Genomic DNA, 27,156 nt, shown 5'->3' on the forward strand with positions numbered 1-27,156 from the left:
TTGGGGTTCAGCTACGCTGTAACTTGCTCACTCTTCGACTCTGCAGCTCTCGGATTAGGCCCAATGCAGTTCACAGTGAAAGCCCCTCTCCTTAAAACTACTGGCTGAGCTGGAGCAGGGATAGTCTGACCCCTGGCCTGCTTCAGCACTAGGGGTTTATCTATATCATGGCATTCACATGTGTTGTGAGACATTGCTTTTAGTTGCAATTATCGGAACAGACAATCTATTCACATATGGATTATTTTATAATGTAGGAATTACTCTATGAAGGAGTATTTAGGAAAATTGGACAACACAGCAGTACAGGATTCTGAGCGAGACCTGAGAGGGCGATGGCATGAGTTGGAAATATTAAACGTAAGAACACAGTATCAGTATAAAGGTTTCGCTGTTTGGATTTAGTTGGAGGAAGATGTATTTTGACAATTGCTAATCTTCGAAGTGGATGCTTGGTTTGGATGCTTGTGCATATTCAAGGTCAGGTTCGGATTTTTGGATCAAAGTATATTCCAATTGGGACAGAGGGATAACTAATAATTCAAATTCTTATTGAACGGCAGAGATACTTGTGTTTCCCATTTTCACTTCAGAGACAAATAAATCACAAATTTTACATCTAGAAATATATTAACTTTTCTACTTAGGGAAAAATGAGGTACTTAAGAAAAGTATAAGAAATGCAAGAGAACACTTTAAGAAATCAGGAGAGCTAGAAGAAGGTATGAGGTTACACTAGCAGACAAGGTGAAGGAGAATCCCAAGGGTTAAGATAAAAAGGATTGCAAAGTCAGAATTGGTCCTCTGGAAATCAGAATGCTGATCTATGCGTAGGGCCAAAAGAAATAGGGGAGATCTTAAGTGGATTTTTTGTAACTTTATCTACTCGGGAGATGGACACCGAATCTATAGAAGTGAGGCAAAGCAGCAACAATTCATGGATCCTGTAAAGATTAGAGAGGAGGAGGTGTTTGCTGGCTTGAGGCAAATCATAGTGGACAGACCCTCAGGGCCTAACAAGGTGTTTCCTTGGACTCTGTGGGTGGCAAGTGCAGAAATTGCAGGGGCCTTAGCAGGGATAGTTAAATCATCCTTAGTGACAGGTGAGGTACCAGAGGAGAGCTAACGTTGTTCCACTGTTTAAGAAAAGTTCTTAGAATAAGCCAAGAAGTTATAGGCCGCTGAGCCTGACGTCAGTAGTGGAAAAGTTATCGGAAAGTATTCTAAAGGACCAGATAGATGGGACTGATTAGGGGTAGTAATTGGGGCTTTATGTGTGTAAATTGGATTAGACGTTGGCTTTGTGGGAGAAGCCAGAGAACGGTAGTAGATAATGGCATCTGACTGGAGGTCTGTGATTAGTGGAGTGCTGCAGGGATCAGTGCTGAGTCTGTTGTTGTTTGTCATCTATATCAATGATCTGAATGATAATGTGGTAAACTGAATCTGCAAGTTTGCAGATGACATCAATATTGGACGTTTGCAGATGACACTAATATTGGACGTGTAGTTGACAGCGAGGAAGACTGTCAAAGCTCGTAGTGGGATCTGGACCAACTGGACAAATGGGCTGAAAAATGGCAGATGAAGTTTTAATGCGGTCAAGTGCGAGTTATTGCACTTTGGAGGGACCAACCAAGGTAGGTCTTACACAGTGATCAGTTGGAACACTGAGGAGTGCAGTAGAACAAAAGGATCTGGGAATATAGGTCCATAATTCATTAATAGGGTCACAACTAAAGTTTTGGGATAATGGCCTTCATAGATCAAAGAATTAAGTACATGAGATGGGATGTTTTGTTGAAGTTGTATAAGATATTGGTGAGGCCTAATTTGGAGTACTGTGTGCAGTTTTAGTCACCTACTTACAGGAAAAATGTAAATAAGACTGAAAGAGTACAGAGAAATTTTACATGGATGTTGCTGGGACTGGAGGTCCTGAGTTATAAGGAAAGATTGAACAGGTTAGGACTTTATTCCTTGGAATGTAGAAGATTGTGGGGAGATTTGATAGAGGAATACAAAATTATGAGGCGTATAGATCGGGTAAATGCAAACAGACTATTTGCACTGTAGTTGGGTGGGTCATCAACTAGAGGGGTTAAGGGTGGTAGCCTAGGGGAAACTTCTTTATTCAGGGAATGGTGAGAGTGTGGATGAGTTCCCAGCGCAAGTGGTGCATGCAATTTTGATTTCAACATTGAAGAGAAGTTTGGATAGGTACACGGAGGGAGGGTTATGGTCCAGTGCAGGTTGATGGGAGTAAGCAGTTAAAATGGTTCAACATCGACTAGATGGGCTGAAGGGTACATTTATGTGATGTTGTTTTCTAGAGAGTCATTGAATATGAGTCCATAGGTTGTGGGAACATTTCTGTGATGGGGCCATTGAAGTTATCCCCTTTGGTTCAAGAGCCTAGTGGTTGAGGGGAATAACTGTTCCTTAACCTGGTGGTGTGAGTCCTGAGGCACCGGTACCTTTTTCCTAATGTCAACAGTGAGAAGAGACTGTGAACTGGGTGGTGGATGTCCCTGGTGAAGGATGCTGCCTTCCTGTGACAATGTTTTTTGTAGGTATGCTCAATGGTGGGGAGGGCTTTACCTGTCATGGACTGGGCCGTATTTTGTTTATGTTCAACTTTGTTTCCTAAGCATTGAATACAAGAATACATGATTGTGAATATATACCTTTTTAAGGGATTTTTGTTTTGTTTTGTAAGTGATATGTAATGCTAAAGGACAGATTTGTATGTCATCACAGCAACAGGTGTTCATGTTCTGTTGAACCAGACTGAAGAAGTTAAGTCCTCACCTGTACTTGCTCTATGCTCTTAATCTGCAAGTGATGTTGCCAGGTTACAGGCAGGAGAGTCAGTTGCCTGAGAGTTTCCTACTTTTCACCGATCCTGGGACATGTCATCAGGTACCGACCTGATGGTTTTGGTTGAAATTTGCTAACTCAGTACATGTTTAAGATTGAGCCTGCAAAATTTTAAAAGCTATTATTAATGCTTTTTGAGAGGGTGTTTTTAGATGCATATCATATTTTTACTGAGTTAAGTATTGTATGTAATTAGTTTTGCTACAATAAGTGTATGGGACATTGGAAAAAATGTTGAATTTCCCCATGGGGATGAATAAAGTATCTATCTATCTATCTATCTATTAAACTGTGGGTTTTAAAGCATATTATCTGGTTATACGATAACAGAATTTAATTATACTCAGTGTCTCCACATTAGATACAAGCATGAGACAAAAGATTTTTTTTTATCCTGAAAAATGGCTTCTGTTATGAGATATTTTGTGGTATATTTCGAAAGCTTTTTCAGATATTCATTAGGGAAAGTGATAGTGTTGGAATGTTTTGGCCAGGACAGAATCAACACAGCAAAGGCGCAAGCTGAAGGTTTTGCCATGGCTCTCACAGTCCCCCGACCTAAACATCATCGAAAATCTGTGGATAGACCTCAAAAGAGCAGTGCATGCAAGACGTCCAAGAATCTCTCAGGACTAGAAGCCTTTTGCAAGGAAGAATGGGTGAAAATACCCCAAATAAGAATTGAAAGCGTTTACAAGCTGTGATACTTGCCAAAGGGGTTGTACTGACCATGCAGGGTGCCCAAACTGTTGCTTCAGACCCAGTTCCTTTTTTGTTATTTTGAAACTGTAAAAGATGGAAATAAAAGAGAAATCTTGCTTAAAATATTAAAAAAAAATGTCATCTTTACCTTTATGCCTTTTGGAAATCAGGTCATCTTTTACTTGCTTAGCTATTCACAGTAACAGAAATTTTGACCAGGGGTGCCCAAACTTTTGCATACCACTGTATATCTCGTCTATCTGAGCTAAGCCCATTACTCAAATGCTATATTGTACTCTAGTGACACATTGCTGCTAGGGCAGGAGAACCATATATGTTTTTGTTTGGTTTATATATTACTGCTTTGGAAACGTTCTTCCTATGGAGACTATATTTACAGAGTAAACTATATGCCTTAATGTATTTGCAGTAAATAGTCCCTTTCCCATGCTTATGATCACGCAACCACAAATTTATTAATGTAGTGGTTAATGCATTAAAAAAAAATTCTTGAACTGCCTTTCGTGTCTAATAGAATATTTGTTGTAATGGCATGATTTAGGATTTTTGTTTGAGTGCAAGGGCCATGCAGTGGTTTTCTATCTGTGTTGTTTTTGGTGCTGCGCGTTCATTATGTTTGCTATAGTAGCTAGTCATGTGGATGGATGCATGGTAAAAGTGAAGGGAATGTTGTGTATTCATGCTTATTCTTAGTAGTTTTAGAGCTGGGGACCACTGGGTGTCATATCTTTTGTTGACCACTTCACTTAATTACATTTGAAATCACTTACCTTAACTTAAGTCAGCTTCAGTACACTGAATATTGCTAGTTTTAGTTTCATAAGTTTCATCACTGCAAGCTTGTATGTTTTGCTAGTTGCTAATAAAGGATCAAATTCATATTTGACTTTTTGGATGTTATTATTGATTTGATCAGAGGGGGCATCATACAAGATAACAACATGTGCAAGATGCAAGATCTGCTGCAGTAGCATTGGTTGTTTTGAGTTGCCACTATACTGAGGAATATGGTTTAAGCATTAATTTTATAAGAGTTTACGTTTTCATCCTGAAACAGTGAATGGATTGCGGTGTTGAAACATTAAGACATACTCTTTCATTAGGAAGTGAAGGGTTAAGGTAAAATTGTGAAATAAACTTAACAATTTATTGTTATTCTATGGAGAGGGGTAAACAGTCGATGCTTTGGCTTGATGAAAGGTGTCATCTCGAAATGATTGTTTATTTCCCTCCATAGATGTTGCATAACTTGCTGCCTTCCTCAAGTAATTTGTGTGTGTGGCATTTGCAGAATCTCTTGAGTTTATTGTTCATTCTGCCTAAATTTGCTAGTTACATTTTGTGGACCTGATTTCAAATTGCTTATTCAGCTAGCAAATTGTGACATTCACTTTCAAAAGAGCATAAATTTTAAATTAAGATTATTGATTTGCAAAGATTTGGAGAATTTTATTTGGAATAAATGTTGATGCTTACATAACATGTTATTTTTCAGTGGTGATATTGCAGAGGAAATTTTAAGTGCAATTGTCCATTTAGGAAGCATTAAAGATTGATTTTAAACATTGGATTGTATGCATTTAAACAATTGCACATTTCCTAGAATGAAAGAGCATGTTATTTCCATGTGCAGACTTGATTTTGTTTCCACAGCACCCTCCACTTTATCACTGGATAATATGATCCTGGATAAATGGCCTGTGGTTCTTGACTTGCAGCTTGTGTCTGCACATCCTCTATTTTGCTGGAGCTTGTAAAACTCAGCTGAACCAAATATAGGACGTACCAAAGTGCAATTAAATGGGACATACGAGGGGTGATTGATAAGTTCGTGGCCTAAGGTAGAAGGAGTCAATTTTAGAAAACCTAGCACATTTATTTTTCCTACATTTTTCACACTTAGTCCAGCAGTCATGGAGCATACAGATCCCTTCTTTGTAGAAGTCGGCGTCTTGGACCTCCAGAAGTGGTCCACAGCAAGGGTGATTGATAAGATCATGGCCTAAGGTAGAAGGAGCTGAGTTATTAACTTCAGACTTTCTGCATAATCACTCAAAGAGTTGAACTGCACGTGAATGTAGTGAGAGCTGTATAACTCCTCATCTCCTTCTACCTTCACAAACTTATCAATCACCCCTGCTATGGACCACCTGGAGGTCCAGGATGCTCTCGTTACATGCAGGTGCAGTTCAACTCTTTGACAATGCAGAAAGTTTGAGGTTAATAACTTATCTCCTTCTACCTTAGGCCAAGAACTTATCAATCACCCCTCGTATTCTAATGATCTGAATAATAAGGATTAAAAGACAATTTTCATTAGACTGGACAAGAATTCTGTTTGGCACTGCATCAAGAATATTAATTTCTTTGAGAATATAAGGTGCTCTACCGTACAGGAGTTACCCTTAAGTTCAAGGTCTTGTAATTTGATTTTTAAGCTTTTAATAGTTTAGTTTTATAGTTTCTGTTGTGTCAGATTTGGCACAAGATGTGTGTACTTTTGCTTCTGGAACAGAAAGATGTGCATATAACTGAGAAATACAGTTTAAAATTCTGTAATTGCTGAACTTTATACTTTTAGTTCCTGTATCTCTTTGATTTACAAATTCAGAGTCAAATTTATTGTCACTGACATTAGTCATGAGATTTTTTGTTTTGTGGCAGCATTTCGGTGCAGGCATAAGAAACTATGATAAATGACAAAAATATTGTAAAACAGGAATAGTGAGGTAGTATTTATGTGCTCAAGGACCTTCAGAAATCTGATGGCTGAGGAGAAGATGCTGTTCTTAAAATGTTGAGTGTGGGTCTTCAGGCTCCTGCTCCCTGATGGCAGGAATGAGAAGAGGACATATTGCAGATGACTAGGGTCCTTCTCTATGAATGCTGCCTTCTTGAAGTACTATCTTTGGAGGATGTCCTCAGTGGTGGGGAGGCTTGTGTTTGTAATGGAGCTGGCTGGCTGGGTCTCCAACCCTCTGAAGCCTCTTAGAATCCTGTGCATTGGCATGATCATACCAGACAGTGATGCGACCAGTCAGAATGCTCTCCATGGTACATCTGTAGAAATTTGCTAGAATCTTTGGTGGCATACCGAATCTCCTCAAACTACTAATGAATAATTTGTCATGATTGCATCAATGTGTTGGACTAAAGATAGATCGTCTGAGATGTTGATGCCAGGCACTTGAAACTGCTTAACCTTTCAACCACTGACCACACAGTGAGAATTAGTCTGTGTTCTTGCAACTTTCTTGTCATACTGACATTGAATATAATGTTGTTATTGTGATGGCACTTGACCAGTAGTCTTTCCCTGAATGTCAGCAAAACAAATTTGGTGATTGACTTCAGGAGTTGGGGTGAGTAGATGCCCTGTCTGTATCAGTGGAGCTGAGGTAGAGATGTTTGATAGCGTCAATATCTTAGGTGTAAGCATCAGCAAAAGATTGTCCTGGCAAGCCATGTGGGTGCTACAGACAAAAAAAAACACTTAAATGCCTTTACTTTCTCAGAAGGCTAAGGATATCCAATGACTTACTAATTTTTGTAGATGCACTGTGAAAAGCATCCTATCCAGATGCATCACAGCTTGGTATGGCAACTGCTGTGTCCAAGATCACAAGAAGTTGCAGAGAGTTGAAAATGCGGCTTTGTCGCTCAAAACAAGCTTCCTCCTTTGACTGTGTCTACACTTCCTGTTGCACTGGGAAAATATAATCAAGGACTCCTCCCATTCAGTACTCCTCATGTTTTTTCTCTCCAGACCTGCAGAAGGTCCAAAACGTTGACTGTATTTTTTTCCATAGATGCTACCTGGCCTGCTGAGTTCCACCTGCATTGTGTGTGTGTTGCTCGGATTTCCAGCCTCTGCAGATTTTCTCTTGTCTCCTCCCATTCCAGTCATTCTCTCTTCTTCCCTCTTCCCATTGGCCTGAATCAGAAGTTACTGACCTTCACCTCTGATCCCAGAAGGAGGACTGGCTTCTTCCAACTTACTCAATACGTAGCTCTGTGATTTTGCTGATGTTGAGTGAGCATTCAACCGGATTTTCAATCTCCCTCCAATATGCAAATTGTAACCTTTGACTTACCAACAACGGTGGTGCCATCAGTGAACTGAAATATGGTATTGGAGTTGTACTTAGCCACACAATCATAGGTATAAAGTGAGTAGAGCAGGAGCTAAACATACAGACTTGTGATGCATCTGTAATGATGTATGGATGTATGTAATAATGTGAGTATGGAGGAGATATTGTGGCTAATCCAAACTGACTGCAGTCTGCAAGTGAGGGAGTTGAGATCTGGTTGCACAGGGAGGTATCAAGGCCTAGGTCTTGGAGCATAGTGATTAGTTTTGAGGGTATGATAGTGTTGAATTCTGAGCTGCAGTCAAGGAAGAACATTCTGATGTATGCATCTTTGTTGTCCAGATGTTCTAGAGCTGAGTGAATAGCCAGTGAAAGGCATCTGTTATGTGCTTCATGACTAATCCCTCAAAGCACTTCATCACAGTGGATGTAAGTGCTACTGGATGATAGTCATTGAAGCAGGTTACCATGTTCTTCTTGGGCACCTGTATGATTGATGCCAGCTTGAAGCTGGTGGGTACCTCAGCTGGCTGAAGCAAGAGGTTGACTGTGTCAGTAAATACTCCAGCCAGTTGAGTAGAATAAGAGATTGGTACTTGGCCGGGTACATTGCCTGGGCCAGGTGCTTTTCATGGGTTTGCCCTTCTGAAGGATGATCTCACATCAGCCTCGGAGACTGAAATTACACGCTTGTCGGGTACTGTGGGGATTTGTGAAGGTGCCTCTGTGTTCTGTCGGAGAAAGCAAGCATAAAAGGCATTGAGCTCATCTGGGAGTGAAACCTCGTTGCCATCCTTCTGTGATTCTGTTTTGGTCCCGAATTGCTACTCTGCATGAGATGGCTTTCTGGAGGTCATACTTGGACACCTTGTACTTTTCTTGGATTGCTAATCCTGATTGCCACCAATCTAGTCCACAGCAGATCGCAGATCTTGATTCATCCAGGGCTTCTGGTTGGGGAAGACTGAATGACTTTGTGGGTACTCACTCGTCCATGAGAGTCTTTATAAAATCTGTAACAACAAGGCACATTTGTTTAGGTTCTGATGGGTCCCTAAACATGACCCAATCCACCGACTTGAAGCAATTCTGTAGCTGCTCCTCTGCCTCCCACGACCACCTTTTTGTTGTCTGGTGCCTTGCTCTTTAGCTTCTGCTATATGTTGATAAGAGGACAGCCCAAGTGATCAGATTTCTCTAAAGGAGGTCAAAGGATCAAATGGTAGGCATTAGACATTGTGTAGCCGTGGTTGAGTGTGTTGAGCCCTCTGGTGCTGAAGATGATGTGCTGATGGTACTTGGGCAGAGATTTCTTCAAGCAAGCCTGATGGTGCTCAGTATATCATGTATTTGTTTAACATTTCCCTTTGGTAATATGTAAACTGCAGTCAGCATTATTGCGGAGAACTCTCGGTAAGTAGAGCATTTGGCACTTATTGATGTTTCAGGTCAGGACAACAAGAGTTGAACGACCATTTCGTTCGAGCACCATAATGTGTTACTCATGAAACAGATGCACCTTTTCCTGATGCTGATGTCCAGTTCATCTGATGATCTGAGAACCCCTCAGGCTACATTACCATATCTGGGGTTTCGGGGATCAGCCATTTCTCAGTGAAATGGAGAAAGCAGTAACCCCTCATTTGCTACTCATACAGCATTCTAGTCCTAGGTTCTCTATCTTGCCCTCCAGTGACCATGTTAACCAGCAAAATGCTAGGTAACATTGGTCAAGTTTGCTCTAGCTTCAGCCTGGGTTGAAGTCCGCTTTTTCTGTGCTTTCTATGACACACGTCCCTTTGCTTCAAGGGGCTATACATGCATTACTAAGAGGCAAGTTCACTGAGTCCTTCAGGAGGTTGTAGGATCACTAGTGCATTTAGATGGTTCAATACTGCATTTCTTAAAAGAGAATTTACAGGCTGCAGATTGTAGCAATAACAGTTAAGAAGATATACACCTAGTAGTTTTGTCAATACCAAATACTAATCCAATTTAGCAAGTACCAAATCAAATTTTAATAAACTAGTTAAAAACATTTAATACCAATGTACTTTGTATGCCCATTTGGCCTTGATCACTAATCAGAAGGGCCACCTGCTACTTAACAGCTTCAGAACCAGTATATTCACTTTCAATGATTGATGTACAAGAACGTTCAAATCCCTTTGTATATCAATATTTCCCAAGCTGTCACCATTTAAATAATTTGCTGGTTTGTTTTTTTTGGCCAAAGTGGGTAACTTCACAATATAATTTACATTACTTAATATCCACATAATATATCTGGTATGTGTTTACCCACTCAGTCAATTTATCTAAATTATGAAGCCTTTTATCATTATTCTCACAAAACCAGTTTCATGCTGTTGGCAATCTTAGAAATAATACATTCTTTACTCTCGTACATATGTGGTACCCCACTGGTCACCACCTGCCATGCCGAGAAAGATTCATCATTGCTTTTCTCTATTTTCTGGCCATCAATGAATTTGCAGTCCATGCTAAAGTATTCCCCAATGTCAAGAACTTCAGTATTTCACACTAACCTCATTTGTGAGATCATAACAAAATTTTCATCCAAGCTCTCTATCTTTTCTATCAGTTACATCCTCAAAAATATACAGTACTTCACATCCACTGTGATGAAGGGCTTTGAGAAACTGATGATGAAACATATCAACTCTTGCCAGAGACGTGACTTGGATCTGCTTCAATTCACCTACCATCACAACAGGTTCATAGCAGATGCCAATTCATTGGCTCTTCACTCAACTTTTAAACATTTGGACAGTGAAGATGCATACACCAGAAAGTTCTTTATTAACTACAGCTCGGCATTCAATACTATCATCCCCTCAAACTAATAAATAAGCTTCAATACCTCCTTGTGCAATTGGATCCTTGGTTTCCTTACTTGCGGACCCAGTCAGTTTGGATGGGCAAAGCAATCTCCAAAAGCACAGGTGCACCACAACACTAGGTGTTAAGTGCCCTGCTCTACTCATGTCATACTTATGACTGTGAGGCTAAGTACAGCTCTAATGCCATATTTAAGTTTGCTGACAATACTACTGTTGTTGGCCAAATCAAAGGTGGCGATGAATCGGCATATAGGAGGGAGATTGAAAATCTTGCTGAGTGGTGCCACAACAACCACCTCTCTCTCAATATCAGCAAGACCAAGGAGCAGAAAGAAGAAATTGGAGGTCCATGAGCCAGTCCTCATTGGCGGTTTAGAGGTGGAGAGGGTCAGCAACTTTAAATTCCTTGCTGTTATCATTGCAGAGGATATATCCTGGACCCACCATGTAAATGCCATTACGAAGAAAGCATGGCAGCATCTCTACTTTAGAAGTTTGTGAAGATTTGTCATGACATCTGAAACTTGGACAAACTTCTATAGATGTGTGGTGGAGAGTATATTGACTGGTTGCATTATGGCCAGGTATGGAAGCACTAATGCCCCTGAACAGAAAATCCTACAAAAAGTAGTGGATACAGCCCAGCCCATTATTGAGCACATTTACATGGAAAGCAGTATCCATCATCAAGGACCCCCACTATCCAGGCCATGCTCACTTCTAGCTGCTGCCATGAGAAAGAAACTACAGGCCACACCACTGGGATCTGGAACAAGTATTAGCACTCAACCATCAGGCTCTTGGACCAGAGAGGATAACTTCACTAATCTTCACACACCCCATCACTAAACTGTTCCCACAACCTGTGGACTCAATTGCAAAGACTCTTCATCTCATGTTTATTTATCTATCAATCAAATTTTTGTATTTGCAGCTTTCTTTTGTACATTGATAGTTTGTCCTGTTGTGTGTAATCTTCCATTGATTCTATTGTGTTCTTTGGATTTACTGTGTATGCCTGCAAGACAATGAACCACAGATTTGTGAATGGTGACATATATGTACTTTGATAATAAATTTACTTTTAACTTTGAATATACAATAGGTTTGTTGAACTTGATTTCCATTTCTATGTCTGTGTTTACTCTACAATCCCATTGATAAATGTTTTCTGTTATATCCTCTATTATAAACTCAAGCAAAGTCAAAGCCAAGTTTATTGTCATTTGCATAAGTACACGTATGCACAGGTGCAGTAAAAAACTTAATTGCAGCAGCATCACAGGTAATAGTATTGTATAAGCAGCGTTCACAAGAAAAACATGAATTAAACACCTTTTTTAACAAGAAAGAACACAATTAGAATGAAAATAAAACAAAGTCCATTTTAGTGCAGTGATCAAATGTCCATAGTGGTGCTAAATTCTGGTGTTTAGGGTTGTGCTGATTGGTTCAAGAACCAAATTTCCTTGAAAATTTCTGACGAAGGGTCTCGGCCCAAAACGTCGACAGCGCTTCTCCCTATAGATGCTGCCTGGCCTGCTGTGTTCCACCAGCACTTTGTGTGTGTTGTTCCTTGAAAATTAACATTTTCCTTTCTACTGATAACTGGCTAACTGTTTGTAATTTATGCTTTCTCTTTCTTTACTTTTTTTAAAATAATGGTGCCCACCAACCTGTTCGTGATGCATAGAATTTTGAAAGCTGACAACCAGTTCATTCACTTGAGTACTGTTGAGATGCAGATTAGGGAGCAGTGGGGATTTATCCAATTTTTAGCTCCATTAATTTCTCCAGCAATTTTTAAAAAAATTGATACAAATTTGTTTCAATTTCTCCTTTTTTCATTCGACTTTCAGTTCTAGTATTTTTGGGAAATTTGCCTTGTGCTTTTCAAAGAAGATATTTAATAGCAATACTATATTCCTGTTTTCATTACAAATTCCCCTGTTTTCACTTGTCTTCATGAATCGCTTTATTTTCATTACATTGTAGAAGCTTTAAATGTCCACTGTTATTTTTGTTGTTAGTTCATACTCATGCTCTTTGTGCTCTTAATCCATCTTTTAGCTATTTGTTGCTGAGTTTTAAACTTTTACCAGATCTTGGGCTTGGAATTGCTTGCCATGGTTGGCTTGCTATTCCTTTAGCATTTTGAGCTGAAAGAAATGTTCCAAAATAAGAAATCAGTAAAGTAATTAATATTGGATTCATTTACAGTGTTTAAAACATGTAAATGTTCAGAGTATGATAGAGAAATCATGATAAAAAGATAATATTAACTTGTTCTCTGTTTAAATGAAGGGTGATAATTGAACAATATGCTTTTGCATATTGTTATTTATGGTGGAACTGTTTTGATGAGAATTGAACTTGAGCCAAGGCAGAAGATTCAGTTAATTTTTTGTCAAACACTGTATCAACAATTTTTTATGTCTTTTCAGAAAAAAATAACTTAATGGAATTCAGTAGTCTTAAGATGTCTTTAATTTGATAATTTTTAAAAATAGTTTTTATAATTTATATAATTGTAGAGTTAGAATGTTGTGTTTAAGTTCCTTTCCAGGAATTTGGATACATAACTCAAGGTTAATATTTTTCACTGCAAGGGTTAAATTCTTGTAAGTGGCTTTTTTTTTTAGGTGAGATGATATATCAGACCTGTTTTCTGCATGTTTTTTGAAGAAGAATAGGGAAGATATTCTCAGTATCCTGTGTATTTTTTTTTAACTTATCAGTAAAACAGATGGTTTGGTCACTAACTATCATAATTGCTGTTTGTAGAAATTAATTGGCGAAAGTGTGAACTTGCTTGCTTTAAGGGTTATAAAATGCTATGGTGTTTCAAAGTTGTGAAAGTTGTTTTTAGAAACTGATGAAAGTGGTATGTTATCCTGAAGCTTGATGGCTAAAAAGTTTCATTTATTTGTTGCTAACAAGTTAATGTGCTTTTGAATTTGTTATTTTAGAGCAGCCTGATACATATATTTCATAAGTTTTGTGGTATAAACTTCTGGGACTGTGAAAATTGGAAACTAAGTTATTTGTAATTCTAAAGGGGGAAAATTCACCCCAGGAATCATTTTAATGTCTATTTATTTGAGAAACACAAGATTATTTTTTGAATGTTTTTTATACTAAAGTTATTAAGAACTCCGTGGAGCATGTGGAGATCTTCCAACAACCAGGCACTCTTTCTTTTTTTTTCTTTCTTGCTTTCTCTTTTTTTATATAGGGAAGTTAGGGGGGAGGGGTTAAGGGGAGGGGGGAAGGGATATATACTTTTTTTTCCCACACTTGTAATTACTTAAAAACGCAATTAAATAAAATTAAAAAAAAAGTTAGACACTGAGCAACACACACAAAATACTGGAGGAGCTCAGTAGATCAGGCTGCTTCCTTGGAAATGAATAAACAGTCAATAAACAGGCTCAGATCCTGCATCAAGACCGGAAAGAAGCGGGAGGGGGGTGGTGAGGGAAAGGTGCCTGAATAAGAGGGTGGGGAGGGGGAGGAGTACAAGCTTAGAATGTGATGGGTGGTGGTTGGGAGGGGGTGGAGATGATAAGGTAAAGGGATGGAGAAGGAGGAGTATGATAGGAGAGGAGGGTGGACCATGGGAAGGAGGAGGGACACCAGCGGGAAGTGATAGGCAGATGAGAAGAAGAGAAAAGGTAAAAGAGAAGCCAGAGTGAGAAATTGAAGAAGAGGGAAAGTTCGAGAAGAATTACTGGAAGATGAAGTTGATATTCATGCCGTCAGCTTGGAGGCTATCCAGACAGAATAGTGGGTGTTGTTCCTCTAACCTGAGAGTGGCTTTTTGTTGTGGCTGAAGAGGAGGCCATGGATTGACATAAGGGAATGAGGATTGGAATTAAAATGGTTCACCATTGGGAAATCCTGCTTTCTGTGGATGGAATGAAGGTGCTTGACAAAGGGTTTCATCAGTGTAGAGGAGGGCACGTTGGGAGCACCGTATACAGTAGACGATCTCAACAGATTCGCAGATTAAATATTGCCTCACCTGGAAGGACAGTTTGAGGCCCTGTGTGGAGGTGAGGGAGGAGGTGAATGGGCACTGTAGTACTTCTGCTTGCAGGAAGGAGATTAATGGGGAAGGAGAAGTGGGCAAGGAATAGTGGAGGGAGTGGTTCTTGCAGAAAGTGGAGAGTGGGGGGGGGAAGTAAAGATGTGTTTGGTGGTAGGGTCTTATTGAAGATGGCTGAAGTTGTGGGGAATGATGTGCTGGATGCTGAGGCTCATGGGATGGTAGGTGAGGACAAGAGGAACTCTTATCCTGTTAAAGTGGTGGGTAGATGGGATGAGGGCCGTTGTCTGGGAAATTGAGGAGATGTGAGTAGAGGCAGCATCAATACTGGCATCAGTTAGACACTGAGACGTTTTCTTTTTGTTTTTCTTTTGGAAACACTGGTAGGTTAGAACAGTGAGTAGCTTGTATAATACTGTAGGAAGATGTTACTGTTAAGGTCTGATTTAAAATCAGCACTTTGGTCCTTTTTACCATTGAGACTTAAAATTGCTGCTTTGTTTTATGATAACCATCTGAGGTGTCGTTCAGTAAATCTGTACAAGAACTGACTGCGTAAGATGCAAAGACCATTGTGCTCTCAAAAGTTTACAGGCCAATGGAGAAAATACCAGCTTTTTCAAAGGGATAGTAAAATTATTGTGGAACAAGTGCCAGTCTCCTGTACTGTAGTAGTCTATGGCTCTGATAATTCCAATAGGATTCTTAAAGGAACTTTAATGGTGTCTGTCAAATGGTTCTTTCCCAATACCAATCCTGTCCATATCTCCCTCAATCTCTCACCATACTTCCTAAATTATATTATAGCCCTTTTGGCCCATGATGTTGTGCTGATATTTTAACTTGCTCTAAGATCAATTGAGCCCTTCCCTCCAACGTGCCCCTCCATTTTTCTATCATCCACATGCCTAAGAGTTTCTTAACTGCCCCTAATTTATCTTGACCTGGATAGTGAACATGGAAAGTATATTTCCTATAGTGAGGGGAGCCTGGGACCAAGAGGGCACAACCTCAGTCTACAATGATGTCCCTTTAGAACAGAATGAAGGAGGAATTTCTTTAGCCAGAGAGTAGTGATCATGTGAAATTCATTGCCACAGCTACGGAGGCCAAGTCATTGGGTATATGTAAAGAGGAAGTTGATGAATTCTTCCTTAGAAAATTCATCAACTATGAGGAATATCAGGCTATGAGGAGAAGGTAGGAAAATAGGGTTGAGATGTATATTAAATCAGCCAAGATGGAATGGTGGAGAAGACTTGATAGGAGCTGAATTCTGCTCTTTCTTATTCACCACCTGTTCATGTATCTGAATAATGTGTTTTAAATGTTATTATCACCTCCATTTCCACTACCTCTGACATACCATTCCCTATGTAAAAGACAAACCTTCTTTGTAAATCTCCTTTTAAATATTCTTCTTCTCAACTTAAAAGTCTGCTCTTTAATATTTGATATTTCCACCTTTGTTGGGGAGAAGAACTCTGTCTATCCTATCTGTGCCTCACAGAGTTTGATGAACTTCTGTCAGGTTGCTTCTCCTGCTCTGAAGCTCTAGAGAAAACAGTCCAAGTTTGTCCAACCTTTTGATCCATCTAATACTCTCTAAGCTGGGCAATGTCATGGTGAACCTTGCCATAGCCCACTCATCTTTCCTGTAGGTGATGACCAAATAGCACATACCGTAGATTCCGGATTTTAAGCCGCTACTTTTTTCCCACATTTTGAACAGCTTTGAACTTTGCGGCCTATAATCCAGAGCGGCTAATACATGGTTTTTTTTCATGCCGCCTCGTAAACATTTTGCCTCATAACAGTAGACCAATAAAATTGATGAGTAGTTCACAGAGGTCCAATGAAATTGTACGATAAATCAAGCGCACTTTCACAATTAAATTATTGTAAATCAGTCATTTGTACTCACCCTCATCAACATGGAAAACACTCGAAGCATTGTGCTGCCTTATGGCAGTTACTTAGTTTATAATATTTTCGCTTAGTAATTCATTTTCTAGTTAAAGTTAGAAGAGTTTTAACTATATTTGTTTTCTGTACTACATCGCGGGATGCTATGACGTCACACCCGGTTTCGCGGTGTCTTGTGGGAAAATGCCGGTTTGCGATGAAACGGGACGGAGGGAGGGAGCGCATTACGCGAGCGGCTTTGGATCTGAGCGAACGCTGCTTTTAAGTTAAAGGTGATCAATAACTTTTCCTGGTAGGCTGCAATATATATATTTTTTACCAGTCGTTAGGAGATATTGGAATGTTGTTCAGTAAAGAAGTATACGCAACGTATATTTAAAAGTAGCCGCGTTACGGGCCCGGTTCGAAAAAAAGCATTTGCAATATGTATTTGTTTTTGTTACCATATGGATTTAATTAAAAGTTAAAAAAATCCTCACGTGTAATATCTTTCTGTGTAAATATCTCATATTACAACGTGGGACACCTGCGGCCGAAAATCCGGTGCGGCCTAAAATCCGGTGCGGCCTTTACAATTAAAAAATTGATTTTATTTCTAAAATTAGAGCCAGCGGCTTTTAATCAGGTGCGCTCTGTAGTCCGGAATCTACGGTAATTGTCCGTATGTGACCTTACCAAAGTCTGACAGATGCAAAATGACTTCTTGAATGTTATGTTCAGTGTCCTGACTATTGAATATAAGCATACTATATGCCACCGTTACTACTGTATTAAGCTGTGCTGCCGCTTTTGGGGAGCTATGAACTGGCATGCCAGGTTCCCTCTGCACATTAATGCTTATACAGTATATACTCCTCTCACATTCGGCCTCTCAAATTGCATGGCCCTCACACTTTTCCAGATGTAACACTATTTGTCCACACTCATTACCAATTGATCTACAGTATTTCCTGCTATATCCTTTGGCAACCTTTCTCAATATCCACAACTTTAAATTTTTGTCATCACGAATCTATTACAACTATCTAATAGACAAAAAAAATTCATCTTAATTGCTTTATTTCCAAGGTTTGACAACTCCTTATAGTGTGCTCAATTCTGGTCGTCTCATTATAGGAAGGACGTGGAAACCATAGAAAGGGTGCAGAGGAGATTTACAAGGATGTTGCCTGGATTGGGATGCATGCCTTATGAGAATAGGTTGAGTGAACTCAGTCTTTTCCCCTTGGAGCGAAGGAGGATGAGAGGTGTACAAGATAATGAGAGGCAGTGATTGTGTGGATAGTCAGAGGCTTTTCCCCAGGGCTGAAATGGCTAGCATGAGAGGGCATAGTTTTAAGGTGCTTGGAAGTAGGCACAGAGGAGATGTCAGGGGTAAGTTTTTTACATAGAGAGTGGTAAGTGCGTGGAATTGGCTGCTGGCCATTAAGAAACTCCTGGATGGGTACATAGAGCTTAGAAAAATAGAGGGCTATGAGTAAAGCCTAGGTTGTTCTAAGGTAGTGACATGTTTGGCACAGCTTTGTGGGCTGAAGGGCCTTTATTGTGTTGTATGTTTTCTATGTTTCTAACTCCCAGTGAACTTGGATAGAACCCAATTATGTGGAAGATAGATTTTCAGTGAATGTTTACCCTCATTTCATTTTTTCTCTTAAAATTGACTAGATCAAATTTTGTCACTGTTTGCCCGTCCCAGTAATCCTCCAGATTTTTTTCTAATCTTAGGATGTCAGTGTTGACATTTCTGTCTTCTGCAAATTTTAAGATTTTTATTCCCTCTGCCCAGTCAGATTTTCAAAATTCAGTTAGCCTGTGGGATCTATCATAACTCTTAGCTCCCACTCTGTCCTTGATGCTTGTGTTTTCCAATTCCCTTTCTGGCACTCTTCCCCAAACCCACCACAGCATTTTTTTTGCTCTTACCCTTGATATAGTGAATTAATAAGATATAAGGAGTGAATCTATTATTTTTTAAGGTACTATTAGAAATGCAGCAAATGTTACCACTGTTCCTGTACTCTGTTATATGAAATGGGAGTACAGAGGTAAGATCGAGATCCTAGAGGAATGTAGATAGAAAATACTTCTAAACACTTCCAAAGTTGAAGAATTTTCAGACTTTCAGGAAAAGGAAGTTTGGTCATTTGTTCATTTTAAAACTGAGTGAAAGGTTTTTCTTAACTGAGGATAATTTTGGGTGAAAGGCAATAATAATCATTGAATTACGTCACTGGTTTGCCATGATAATGAATGGTAGGACATGCTAGAGAGTCTGTGTATGTTTGTTCGTCTTTTCCCAATTTCTTAATTTTGTGAACTTTCTACTTGTATGTAGAACATGCTCATGCATATTTTTCTTTGACCACATATCCTCAATTTACAGCATTAAAACAGTTCTCTTGTCTCAATTTTGTATACCAGTTGACAATTGCACTTCCCTTCATTGTCACAATAAGTGTAATTCAAAAGCACTTTCTGTTAATGAAACACTTCAGAATGTCCTCTGATGGCGAAGGGCTCTCTGAAGAGCTTTCTTCATTTCTCATTTTCTAACTTGACTTACTTAGTTTCCTTGCATTAGTGTGATGTTGTAGGCCATATATGTCAAACTCAAGGCCCGTGGGCCAAATCCGGCCCACGGTGGAATTATCTTTGGCCCGCGAGATAATATCTAATTACTATTAAAGCTGGCCCCAGTAATCGAAGCGCCTATGGCGTATGATATGGCTAATGCTGAGTCTATTCAGGTACCAGGTTTTCAGGGTTTTTAGTGTTTATTCGGCAGTCTTCTTCATAAGAAACAGAATTTATAAAGTGAAACACTTTGTAGTTATAGCAGAGACTGAGACACATGAGAGCAGGCTGAAAAAACGGAGGCAACGAAAGCTGCGTTCGCACGCATCCGACTGATCCGGCCCGCATGAAGCTGCATTTTGCTCAATCCGGCCCGTGACCTAAAATGAGTTTGACACCCCTGTTGTAGGCTATCACCTTTGTGGAAGGGCTTGTAAGGTGCACTGATTTAATTTAGTAATTATAAATAAAAGCAGCATCACAAGAAGAGCATGGATGACAAAACTGATTAAAAATGAAACTTTTCACAACAGGACCTTCTGGGATGATTTCCTTCATCCTCTCTACTGTAGTTGATAGTTCAGTTACCTCTATTTACTGCATTCAAGCTCTCTGCTTTGTCAACCTGTAACTGTTACCTGCTCAGTTGAGGAAAAACACCAGAGACACGAAATTACCTCTGAAATGGTTTTTATTCAGAAAGGAGTTCGCAGTCCCACGCACTTCGGGCGTAAGGTAGCCAACTCCCAATTTGTCGGTTTACAAAGGTCATACTTATACCCAAAAGCAGGGTACTACATTCGCAAATATGGTTACCGATTCAAATTCATCAATTGATTGGCTGTTGCATAGCTAAGCATGCGAAATACTCAGAACTTAGCAAAGGTTAAAGTGTAATACCTAGAATTAATACTGACATACTTCAGGACACTTGAAATAGGTATCCTTAAAATATTTTGCCAAGCACATTGTCTTGTGGTTGTAGGTTCCCTTTTCCTTGTGGTCTCCACATCTGGCCTGGCACCTTATTTTAGCTACCTCTCCTTACTTCCCCAATGACGTACCTCTCTCTCGTCCTGTCTACATATTTTGCTGCACTTACCCCTCGCCCACCCCCTCTACACGTACCCCTTACCCTCTTCACATTCTCACTTTGCTCTACTCACCCATAGCAATTGTGGTGTTCCCTTGTCCTTGCCTTCCCCCAACCAGACTTTGCATTTACAGGATTGTTTTCCATAATTACTGCTACGTATTTCCCAGAATGAGATCCCACTGCTGGATATATCTTCCTACCTGCTTTCAATCCCTAGTTTGATCTTCCATTCCTGTCAATTGCTGGCTTTCTTGCAGCACTTTTTTGTGCAACTACAGAAGATGCAACAGATCTGCCCTTTTAACTTGTTTCTTCCCATATGCCAGGGACTCAAATACCCCTTGAGGTGAAGCAACAAAGACCTAAGACTTTCTTATTTAATGAGTTGTTTTCAGTAACTAAAATGTGGTCCTCTGGACTGGAGAAAGCAAAATGCTTTGCTGTATGCTTCTGGTCAGTGTGCAAAGGTTTCCAGTTATCTGTTACTTCTGTTCTCCATCCCACTTCCGATATCTTCTGTACCTTTGCAGATCTAATGTAAAATCATTCACCATATCTTATTTCTTTTCCTCCCCACAGATGCTGCTTATTTGCGGGGTACTTCAAACATTTTGTCTTTAATTTCCACCAGCTACAATGTTCAGTCTCTCATGGTTCCTGTATACTCTCCTGCTTTTATTTACTTTCTACCTGCTCATGTGCCTTGTCATGTTGCTTATGCAATGACTTTGAAAGCATTATTGCACCTGGGCAGTGTTGGTCTCCATCCTATTACAGACATGCCTTTTGTTCCCACCAGCTGGCATCTCTCTGCAGTGTAAAACAAACGCACAGTTCTCCAGTTTTGGTGAAGGGTGATTAATGTGAAGCATTAAATCTGTTTCTCTATAGAGGTTGTAACCAATCTGATGAGAACGGCACCTTCTATTTGTGTTTCACATTTCCAGCAACTGCTTTTTATTTTAATTTTAATTTTGGCGAAAGGTATTAATGATTATAGCTGAATCACAATTAGCTCCCTCTTTACTAGAAAGTTAATAGTATGTACAGATCAGAATCGGGTTTAAAATCATTGGCATATACAGTCAGCCCTCCTTATCTGCGGGGGATTGGTTCCGGGACCCCCCCCCCCCCCAGCAGATACCAAAAAATGTGGATGCTCAAGTCAGTGGACTTTAGGACTTGGCGGAGCTCTGGAGCTTATTTAATCTGTCTCAGTGCGGTGGACTTTAGGACTTGGTGAAGCACCGGGGCTTATTTAACCTGTTTCAGTGTGGTGGACTTTAGGATCCAGCAGAGCTTGGGATCCGCCGCCTGCAGTGTTTCTATTCCGGAAACTGATCACGATTGAAAATAAAGTGGAAATAATAAAGCGATCAGAAAGAGGTAAAACACTATCGGTCATTGGAAAAGCGTTAGGCTACAGTCAGTCAACGATTGGAACGATGAAAGCTATAATCATTACTAAGCAACGCAGTGGTTTAATTATTGAAATACATATGTTTCTTAAGTGTTTTATATGCATAGAAAGGTCAAATATATACTATATACTAAGACAAACATTTGACTAACTGACGCTAAATAATGCCAGATGTACCTGTTCCGACTTAGAGAACTTACATTTCTTTTTCGGTTCCCAATCTGCGGTAATCTATGCACATCCTCCCATATACTTTAAAACATCTCTAGATTACTTATAATACCTAATACAATGTAAGTGCTATGTAACTAGTTGTTGTACTGTATTGTTTAGGGAATAATGACAAGAAAAAAGTCTGTACGTGCTCAAACAACAAGTGCTGGAGAGAGAACTTCTGGGTTTTCCCCATCCACGGTTGGTTGAATCCGAGCATGCAGTACCCGCGGATAAGGAGGGCTCACTGTATGTCATGGAATTTGTTGTTTTGCAACAGCAGTACATTGCAATACATAGTATTAAAATCATAAATTACAGTAAGTATATATTAAAACAATAAATTAGATAAGTACTGCAAAATAAGAGGAAAAAGTACTGAGGAATTGTTCATGGGTTCATTGTCCATTCAAAAATCTGATGGTGGAGTGAAAGAAGCTGTTACTCAAATGTCGAGTGTGTGTCCTCAGATGTGCAGACTTATTGATTACCGGTAGTTTTGTTGGTGGGGCTTCTCCTGGCCTTCCAACTTGTCCCTATTATGCCATTAAAAGCCTTGCTGCAACTAGGGACTTTACCACTTAGCTCAAGGGCTTATGTGGCAAGCAAATTGGTTTAATTGATTTGGAGCAGTTAAATATAAAATGTCGGGAATTTTGGGTTGTAAATGTGTCCCACCTGGAAAAAATCTGAACCATTGCATTATCTAGGAGATCTTGTTGACATTAATTAGGTACTTCATTTTTCTTGCATAATAGTTGAATTTATGGTATTCAAAACTAAAATAATTGACCTGCTGTTATTATGGTTAACATGCAAGCCTAGACTTAGTTCACAACACTACTCATATAATGTTTTTCTTCAGCATTTGAAAAATTAGATTACATTTTTTAAATACTATCAATGGAGCTTAGCAATGCTGATAATACAATTTTTTTTAATCTTGGAAAAAATAATTGAAACTGCATTAGATCAGCTAGAGATCATGCTGACAAAATGAAGCATTATCGATGATGCACGCATAACTTTTATTTTGCTGTTTTATTAGACTGGTAGGTTAGAACCAGCATTTTCTTCTGTTTGCATCACTTAATGAAGTAGCCATTAAAGACTTGCATTGTTGCAATTGCTAACTTTTATTGCTCAAAATTCATTTTTGTGTTGAACACTTGTTTCATTTGTTTATGTTGCAATGTGAAGCAACTGCATTAGTTTTCAAAAGTATTGAAGTACTTTGTTTAAAAGTGTGTATTGTATTCAGATAAGTTCATTGTGTTTAATTTATGAAACCTGAGACCACAGTGTAGGTATGAAAACTCAACTATAGTCTTAATACAGTTACTAATTTGACATGTAGGAACATTGGAATTCTGATGTACTGTAGGTAACTGAATTTTCATTTGATTGGTAAGTACAGTTAATGGCTACCAACTTTGTTTAACACAGTCGGCCCTCCTTATCCGCGGGTTCCGCATGCGTGGATTCAACCGACAGTGGAGTGAATAAACCCGGAAGTTCTCTCTCCAGCACTTCTTGTTTGAGCATGTACAGACTTTTTTTCTTGTCATTATTATTATCATTTCCTTGTCATTAAACAATACAGTATTACAACTATTTACATAGCATTTACATTGTATTAGATATTATAAGTAATCTAGAGATGATTTAAAGTATATTGGAGGATGTGCATAGGTTACCGTGGATCGGGATAGAAAATAAACGAAGTTCTCTCTCCAGCACTCGTTGTTTGAGTGTTTATATTTTACCTTTCTATGCATATAAAACACTTAAATGTATGTATTTCAATAATTAAACCACTGTGTTGCTTAGTAATAATTGTAGCTTTCATCGGGGAAGGACCTTTCACATGCTCTATTATTCTTACTTTATTCTTTAGACTGTAGCCTAACGCTTTTCCAATGACCGATGGCGTTTCACCTCTTTCCGATTGCTTTATTATTTCCACTTTATTTTTAATTGTGATCGTTTTCCGTCAAAGGAACAGAAATACTGCGGATTCAGAGCTCCACTGGGTCCTAAAGTCCACTGCACTGAGACAGGTTAAATAAGGGACTTGAGCATCTGCATTTTTGGTATCGGCGGGGGGTGGGTCCCAGAACTAATCCCCTGTGGATAAGGAGGGCCGAATGTACTCATTTGCACAGTCTTTGCATGTGTTTCAATCTTGTGAGTTCATGAAAAAGTGGTGCTTTGAAAGGTAGAGAGCTAATGATTGATATTGTGTAACGTGGGTGAATAGATGTCAAAGGAACAATCAATAAATGATTTCAGTGGACAGCAGCATGCTGCAAATAAAAACAAACTGAACCAGCAACTCCACTGAGTGCATGCCACAGAAAAACAATAGCTGTATCATGTTCATGAAAGCTTGTTAAAGAAGCATTTTTGCTTCTTGTGTAAGTTCTCAGCAATGATTTTAATGAGTCATCAAAGAAAAAAAATCATAGCTGTAATCAGGTGTGCTGTGTCTTGAGATTCATATTAGGTTTACAAGAAGGGTGTATGGGTGGTAAATGTGCAAGTAAATGTATATCTGAAGAATATTTACTCTGTATATTGCACTAAGTTATTTGGGTAGAAGTTGGTATATGAGGTAAAATCAAGCTTGCCTTAACCACGTCTGTGATGAGCTCTTCATTTCTGTTGAATAACAGTCTTGATTGTGGCATCTATGGCCTTTTATTTTCAATGACTACTCCACTTGTGAATTGGTAGTGGATTAATACCAGCTGTGAGGTTGCTTTATGGCAGAATTGCAAATACGAAAGCAACACTAAATTAAAGAATTTATTCTTTTTAGGAAGTTACAGCCAGCAGTCGTCATTATGTTGACCGTCTCTTTGATCCTGACCCACAGAAAGTGTTGCAAGGAGTTATGTAAGTATTGCATTATGATATTTTTGGGTCTTTGTGTAAACAAGGTTTTATGCTTCATCGATGTGAAAGCTAATGCTGCATAAAGTAAAACAAAACCTACTTTTGCTGAGTCAACCTATAGCCAGAGAGGTGATGACACCCTCCTGTTAGACTGTTTGAGGTAAATTATTTTTTTATTCTTTCTTATTTCCCTTCTAATATTTGTATATCTGTGCACTTGTAATGTTACAGTAGCCTGGTAATTTCCTTTGGGATAAATAAAAGTATTTCCTATTCAAGATTACATTCACCTCTGTTTTATATTCTGGCAATAGATATCTAAATTGCATAAAATGTGGAAATTAGAAACAACTGAATATTATATATTCATGAATTAATGTACGTACACACACACACACACTTATTTATATATATTTAAATGTATTTATATTTTCTGGGCAAAAGTCTGAGGCACGACAAATATGGATGTTGAAGCAAGATTCAAAGCTTTTCACTGAAAAGTATTTTCATATTTTATTCCTAATATGCATGCTTTTGAGTGATTGAAAGCTAAAAATGAGTTGAAATTAAAATCTTCTCAAGGTTGATTGATCACAAAATTAATACATGAATTAGATTTCAGAATTATAGATGTGATCTCGCTTCAAATGCAAAAGCATAGTATTGGTTCATGATTTTTTCCTTAAAAAAATTATTTAGTTTCACTTGTCTTATCAGGCTACTTGGGGATACATTTATTGAAACGAAATGAGCTGTTATTATGTAGACCATATGGACTGTGGCCTCTCTTTGGGGGCTTTGCTTATGCTTGCATGGGAATGCTGATGCTTTATGCTAGAATAAGTAAGGGAAGGGCTGCTTGTGTGTGGAGCTTAGTGGGCTTTGGGGTTCTTGTGTTTCTTTTCTGTCATTCATTCTTTGGGGTTTTTCTTCTGTTTCTTGGATGTCTGCATTGAGTGAGAATTTCAGAGGTTGTATTTGTATACATTCTCTGATATTAAATTGAACCATTGAAATGATTCAACAAGGTTGTCTGATAATCTTTTCTTCCAAAAGCAAAAAATAGCTGAGAATTACTTAGAAGAAGGGCTTCCTAGGACCCAATGACACCTCAGGATGGTTTCAATAACCACCAATAGTGTACGGAGGTATAAGACCAGTACTTCAGTTCTGTGACTGGAGTTTTTTTAAGACCAAAACTAGGTAACTAGTTTAAAGTGGATCTGATCAAAACTTTATACAGTACATGGTACCCAAGCATATACATTCTGGAAATGATTTTGTTTTCAAATCATGTATTATCAAGCCAGTTTGTTTTTTCGAGTAACCTATTTGCATATTATTTGTTATTTTGTTTGTATAGTGATATGAAGAATGCTGTAATTGGAAATAACAAGCAAAAAGCTAATCTGATTGTCCTGGGAGCAATACCAAGGTATTGTAATAGTTCTAATGTTTCTGTATGCTGGAATAGTAGGGCACTAAAGCAGGAGTAAATCACATGCCTGTTCAATTATTCAGTGTGATCATTACTGATCTATATTCTGTTATTTTCATTATCTTTGCTTTCAAGGCATGTTCAGTAATATATTTAGCAAAAATATCTCAGACCTCACTTTTTAGAATTAGCAATTGACCAACAATTTTTGTTGTTTAAAAATTGTAGGTCTAATTGTAGGTCCCCTTATTGGCAGAAATAATTAGATTCCATTTATCTTAACAAAGCTTCTTTAATTTTAAAATGTTCATTAAATCAGCTATGAATTCTCCAATATAAGTTTTCTTACTCTCTCTAATTTTCACCACAAATGCTGGCATTCCATTCACTATTATGATATTTATGGAAGAATTTATAATGGGTGATAAAGGAATGGCAGAGGAATGAAAAAAAAGCTTTGTGATGTCTTCCTGGAAGGAGAGACCAGAGTCTCAGAATGCTGGCAAGTTTTCCCTGTAAGTTTCCCATAATGACTCTGCCAAGAGCAAGCACCACCACATGAGAGCTTACCCAACAGCTGGGCGAATTCCCAAACCTCACCAAGCCCACATTCTCACTACAGTTACAAAACATGGGGCCGAGCACCAGATTCCCACAACTGGCTTGCCAGTCCACGTCTGTGCACGTAGACTGGACCCAGAAAAGCTGGCACCTGTGAAGGCTGAGTTTGCCATTGTGGAAAGACCTGGAATTGTACGCCAGTTCAATAGCCCCCCCCCCAGCTTCATCCATCTATATGGTTCCTAAGTCCGATGATAGTTGTCACCCATCTGGTGATTACTGGTGCCTTAATAAGGCTACCACCCTGCTGTATCGTTATTCAGTCCCACATCCAAGATTTTTCAGTACATTTAGCTGGAAAGTTAATTTTTTCATAAGTTGATCTAGCTCAGGGCTACCATCAGGTGCTTGTGTGCTTGGA

General features: G+C 38.9%; 1 protein-coding gene across 6 annotated transcripts in view; it reads left to right on the forward strand.

Annotated features, from left to right (window-relative positions):
* The window catches only part of armc8 (armadillo repeat containing 8), a 133,500-nt gene that overhangs the window by 255 nt on the left and 106,089 nt on the right, over window positions 1–27,156 (forward strand). For 4 of the 6 annotated variants that reach the window (XM_073046877.1, XM_073046878.1, XM_073046883.1 and 1 more), the window contains exons 1-3: window positions 258–360; window positions 24,660–24,736; window positions 26,100–26,171. In XM_073046877.1, coding sequence (XP_072902978.1) covers window positions 268–360; window positions 24,660–24,736; window positions 26,100–26,171 — 242 coding nt within the window. In that variant the 5' untranslated portion in view covers window positions 258–267. Of the gene's footprint in view, window positions 1–257; window positions 361–1,486; window positions 1,641–24,659; window positions 24,737–26,099; window positions 26,172–27,156 lie in introns of those variants that run through there. The other 2 variants (XM_073046880.1, XM_073046881.1) reach the window with 2 other exon arrangements.

The sequence above is a fragment of the Hemitrygon akajei genome, chromosome 5 (genome assembly GCF_048418815.1).
Source record: "Hemitrygon akajei chromosome 5, sHemAka1.3, whole genome shotgun sequence".
In the NCBI taxonomy this organism is placed as follows: Eukaryota; Metazoa; Chordata; class Chondrichthyes; order Myliobatiformes; family Dasyatidae; genus Hemitrygon; species Hemitrygon akajei.